The sequence below is a fragment of the Chenopodium quinoa genome, unplaced genomic scaffold (genome assembly GCF_001683475.1).
Source record: "Chenopodium quinoa cultivar QQ74 unplaced genomic scaffold, ASM168347v1, whole genome shotgun sequence".
In the NCBI taxonomy this organism is placed as follows: Eukaryota; Viridiplantae; Streptophyta; class Magnoliopsida; order Caryophyllales; family Amaranthaceae; genus Chenopodium; species Chenopodium quinoa.
The window spans coordinates 7,271,135-7,276,839 of NW_018743792.1; the positions used below are offsets into that span (position 1 = coordinate 7,271,135).

General features: G+C 34.4%; 1 protein-coding gene across 1 annotated transcript; it reads right to left on the reverse strand.

Moving 5' to 3' along the window:
- Window positions 1–1,648: 1,648 nt before the first annotated feature.
- LOC110685132 (CLAVATA3/ESR (CLE)-related protein 7) lies at window positions 1,649–2,769 on the reverse strand. The gene is made up of 2 exons (XM_021861595.1): window positions 2,704–2,769; window positions 1,649–2,176 (listed from the first exon to the last, which is right to left on the reverse strand). Exons 1-2 carry the CDS (start codon window positions 2,767–2,769, stop codon window positions 1,931–1,933), a joined length of 312 nt encoding a protein of 103 aa, XP_021717287.1. The 3' UTR covers window positions 1,649–1,930.
- Between the last annotated feature and the right edge of the window lie 2,936 nt (window positions 2,770–5,705).

The window sequence follows — 5,705 nt, forward strand, 5'->3', positions numbered from 1 at the left end:
CTCATAATCATCAAAATTCTTCACATATCAACAGGTATAAGCTCCAACTTTTGGTACTTGTGGCCAATAATAAAGCTATAAATAACATTGATAAACCCTGAAAAGTAATAGTACAAGAAGATTTTAAGTAATTAAAGATATTTACCATATGGTAACTATAAAATAATTTGTCACTAATACGCAATCCGTTGTGTGGTTAGTTCAAAATAAGCCAATCTTTTTATTAAATAATAGTGTGGCATAGGATAATTGTGATACGAGTCATAATATCAATCATTAGTTCATGAAAATTTGTCAAACTTTTTACTAATTAAGAGTCATAATATCTATCATTGATTATTTTAACCCAAAACCAACCTGAACACCATCTCATCCGAGTGCATCTCAGTGCATAACTGCAATGCGTTTACAAAGCATATAGAAGGGCGGAAATGTAAATTTGGCACGTTTTAGAGTTAAAAAATGAAAAAATCTAACTCTACAGTGGTACATTATAATGTACCATATAATGTACCATTAAAGTATAAGTTGTCTTAATAGTACTTTTTGTGTACTATTATGCATGTAGTGGTACTTTTTTCCATCCTATAGGTTAAATATTTTCCCCCATAATACTTACCACTTGTCACCTATTATACATGTAGTGGTACATTTTTCCATCCTATATGTTTGCTAATAAATAGCAGCTATGTGTTAAGGGTTAACCATCTCATCCACCTCAAATTTAATCCTCCCAACTCCAAAATGGAAAAACCCTCCTGCAACCACCTTACCTGCCTCGAATCCCACCCTAAACCCTAAAATTTGATCACATCTACTTCGAAAACGCAACCCGAATCAACCCAATACCCACTTGATGAAAAAAGCCCCCCTACCTTGAAACTTGTCATAAAAATAGAGAGAGAGAGAGAGAGAGAGAGAGAGAGAGAGAGAGAGAGAGAGGGATCGACAGTGGGTAAGGGATGAGTACGTGGAGGTGGTCGACGAGGGGACCTAGTTGCAGTGGCCGATGGGGGGCTTAACTTGCGATGGGAGGGTCTTTAATTTTTTTGATAATTATTACTTATAATAATTAATTTTCATTTGTAAATGAATTAAATTAAAATAGAATTGATCAGAAAATGACATGTGGAATAATTAATCTATACAACCGGTTACTTCCAAAACAAATAGGTCATAACTCTTTTTAATTTGGAATAATTTTTTTAAATAATTAACTCATTCTTAGACCCCATTCATATCACCTTATTTTTGCTGAACTAGAATTATTTTTACTAATCAATTGAAATTATTTTTGCTGAATTTAAATTATTTTTACTGAACTAAAATTAATTTTACTTAACTAAATTAATTTTGCTGAACTAAAATTATTTTTACTGATTTTATGTTATATTTTTTCTTTAAAGTTACTGATTTTTACTGAACTGAAATTATTTTTACTAAACTGAAATTATTTTTACCGAACTTAACTTATTTTTGCTGAACTAAAATTATTTTTACTGAATTGATATTATTTTATTGAATATTATTTTTTTTAAGGTGAAGTGAACAGGGTCTTACTTAATCAAAATGTTTACTTATTTTGTGCTTAATAGACAAAGATTTGCTTATTTATGACAAATATTACTTTTCAAGGAATAAACATTACACTTACAGATTATGTACTCTGTAATAATTATTTCATCAATTCCAATTACCTCACAACTCAATATAATTTTTAAGGAAAATAAAATTATTAACTGGTAATGAATATTTGCATAGAGACGCAAAGAACACGTACTGCATGCCTGCATATACATATTGCTGATAATGCATGAGATAAACTTCCCCTAGAAAATACTTGCAGTACATATTTGTTACGATAATAACCATTTATAACGACCTACTAAATAGGCAACAGCCACAATAATAAATGACATGCATAATTGTACTATGGTTTTGCTGAAGGAATAAAATGGTGTTGAGGATCAGGACCATCCGGAGCATGTCGTTCTGTTACTGCTTTCTCGACCGCCATTTCGTGTAAGTTATGCTTGAACTCCTGAGCAACAACCCCTAACTTACGTAATAGTGTTTTACTGTCTATCATCTTGTCACCATACGTAGGTAAAAGACGCGAATCTAAAACAGTAAGTGCGCTGAGGATAAGGAAGAACACTAGCAATGGGTTTTCGTACTACAGCCATGCTAATTAGCTTGAATATGTAAATGTAATGAATAGAAAACAGTTTATAAGTATGAAGTATTGTAATTATACTCATCTAAACTCATGTATATATATATATATATATATATATATATATATATATATATATATATATATATATATATATATATATAGGTAGTGGCAGCCAAAGTGGTGGCTAGATAACACTAATGCAAAACGAGTAATACTCTCTGTTTAGCAGAATGATTACCATGAGTATGACATACATCCGACGTCAGTAGTACTTAACAAAAGTCGTCCACCTTGTATGCATCTGCATATTAACACAACTATAGACGATTAGAGTCTTAATCAACGGGTGTTGATAATAATCGTCAATGGGATTCTCCTAAACTACCCTCTCCTCCCCGGCCCCCCTATCTTAGAGTTTTACATTTTAATTTGTAATAAAAAATTAACATGTAATAGGTTCCAACCTGATAAGACAGCTTCAATCTATTAAATCCACCATAATTTATTTAAGGATGTAATATTACCTTCACCCATTGAAATTTGAAACTAGTAGATTCGACAATACTCATTAGTAAATCATGCCCGTTCATTTATATCATAAAATAAAATATTCTAACTCAAACTCAAGCACTGATTCAACAAATAAAAAATCCTATTTTAACATGTATTATAATTTAACGGGCACTAGAAACAAATATGACCTCCAAACTAAATCACTAATCACTTAAATACGACTAATCCAAACAAATAAGCGCTTCATAAATTTTATAAACAACCACTTACCATGACTTATTTGCTTAATTAGTGTAAAAATAATAAGTGGGTATATTTTAATTGGATTAAGAAATGAAATTATCCAAAAATAACACATGGCCGACATCCCATAATGTACTGTAATGCAAGTGATGCCCGGTGGATGTATACATCAAAAGTAAGAACCCTTTGAATAACAAAATCCAAAACGGCGGATAATTATCTTTTTAAATTTGGTTAATCACCCCTTCTCACTTTTTCAGTCATCGTCAGCGCCAACACATCCATTTATTTGGATTGGCTTTTCATGTTGTTGGATCATCTCTCGCCAGGCCCCCCTACTGATCGCCACACACATAAATAAAATTTTGTTGCTTTACATGTGTTAAAACGTCCCAAAATTAAATATTAGATTTAGAATAGTCTTTAGTCATTAGCTTTAATAGTAATCTCACCTTTATTCTGGAATGATCTGCGCATACACTTATTATTCAACAACCTTATTCTTCTTATACATTATGATGTTAATCATACACAAATGCAACAGAATTAGAGGTGGTAATTAAAAGAGGCTGACCTTAAACAATTGTGTTATAATTATAAATAATAAAGTTGAGATAGGGGGAAAGAAGTTAGTAATATTGCAATAATTGGACTTTGTACTATTCATTACGTTTGTTTGACCGCATATTACGATTTATACGTAAAGTAAAATATAGTTTTGTGGGGTCTTATTAGATTCGTCTCGTAAAATACTTTCACAATATCATCTTTTTATAATTTTTACTCTTATATAATTGTGGATATTTAACATATAAAATGTGCTTTGGGATGCGTAATTGCACGCGTCTCTGAACAAAAGAGCTTTGAATGAAATGTCCACGCGTCTCTGAAAGAGCTTTTGGATGAAATGTCCATGCGTCTATGAACAAAAGAGCTTTAAATGAAATTTCTACGCGTCTCTGAACAAAAGAGCTTTGGAAAGATAAGTGGTGAGAGTGTCCAATTGGCTGCGAACAGAAGCTTCAATGAATTAATGAGATAGCTCGATTGAATCCGAACATAAGCTTCGATGAAAAGGTGTATCCTGTAAAATCAAATATTGCCAAAGGACTTTGCTGGTGGTTTTCTTGGAGTTGACCCAAGATTTGTTGTACTTGACTCATTGTATGACTCAATTTACTCAACTCGACTCGATGTGATATGACTTGATGTGGTGACAGGACATGACTCGTGTGTGCATTGTGTTTTAATTGTGCTCGTGCACTAAAAAATGCAGAAAAACAAAAAATTTCCGTCATTTTTGTGGAGGATGCCGACTTTCTCTCGAAAAGAAATATGTGAAAATGAAAAGAGGTAAAGTGTTGATGAAAAACAAAGTTTTAGAACTTCCCCAAAAGAAAAGATGAAACGAATGAATCGACTAATGATGCATGTTGAATGTGCCTAATCAAGAGTATGCTTTAATGTTGTGTTTCATGGTGCAAGGATTGTAGCATCCTATAATGAAAGTATATAAGTAATTTAGGCTAGGAGGCTAAGTACCTCATACTTTGTGATGCGTTGATGACTATGACAATGAGTGATTCGAAGATGACAAGGCATGCTTTAGAGTTGTATCAAGATTTCATGAGAAAGAGTTCCAAAAGGAAGGATTATTAGGCTACGTATTTGTGGTGTTTGTGAGAGTGACACTAAGGTTACGTTGCAAAGGTTAAGGGTATGGAAAAATATTTTGAGAGGAGCCAAATAATGGTGACTCTTAGGCTGGGTAGGCTAATAAAGTAGGAATCAAGCCCCCAAGTCTAGCTCTAAATGGATAGGGATGAGCATTGGAGATCCCTTGATATGATCATGATGAATATGTGACGAATAATTATTATGGCCGCACCCTAATGTGAGGTTGCTTACGTATCCGTTAGGAAATAGGCATAACGTAATTCTAGCCGAACCTCGCAGAAGTGTGCATACACCTCATGGAGGTCTTTCAAGCATTATAACGGGGTTAAGCTAAAAGTTGAAGAAGAGGGGATAAAGGCTCAAGACCTAAAGTAAGCCCCTAAGGTGTGAAACCTTGCATTTGAATCTTGGTATTTGTATGTGTGTGGAATAGCTCCTGTTGAGCTATCACCAGGCTCCCAGCTTCGCTCACAGGGTGCGCAATCCCAGCTGGAAGAGCACTCAGAGGGGCTCACCAGCCCGATAGAGCCAACTCGCAGGCTGACCATGTATGACTCCGCCCAAAGGAGATCGTACACCTATAAATAAGGAACCAAGTAAAACGAAAAAGGGGATAGACACACAAATTATTACACTCTCTCTACCTCTCTAAGTACACTTTCTCTCTCTAAAAATACATTCTAACTTAAGCATCAGAGGGAGGTTCCTCGAGCCACCCCCGAGGGCAGTAACGTGTGTTTGCATGCACAGGTTACTAGCTGGACCCAGCTTGCCCCAGTCTGAACCCCTAGATCTGTACCCAGAACAATTGGCCTTAGAAGGAAGGGGAAGGATCATCTCAACCTTAGGTTCGCCAACTTAGCAGAGACTGTTGGTTAACCGCCATGGCCGGAGAGGAAGTGACGCAAACACCAGTCTCAAAAGCCACTGAGACTAATCAGACATCACAAAAAAACAACATCACTAACTATAGATCCTAAAGGATTAATCGGAAAACCGAAATCAAATGTATGCCAAAATCAAATGTATCCCAAAATAATTAATAATGAGATTTGACAGAATTAATTTCTTATGTAACACACAAAATCGGAAT

Excerpts from the sequence above, each read along its gene's own strand:
- LOC110685132 (XM_021861595.1), bottom strand. The coding sequence starts at position 2,769 with ATGAACGGGCATGATTTACTAATGAGTATTGTCGAATCTACTAGTTTC. Across the intron at positions 2,177-2,703 it reads TCAAATTTCAATGGGTGAAG|TACGAAAACCCATTGCTAGT; the intron begins GTAATATTACAT and ends GCATGGCTGTAG.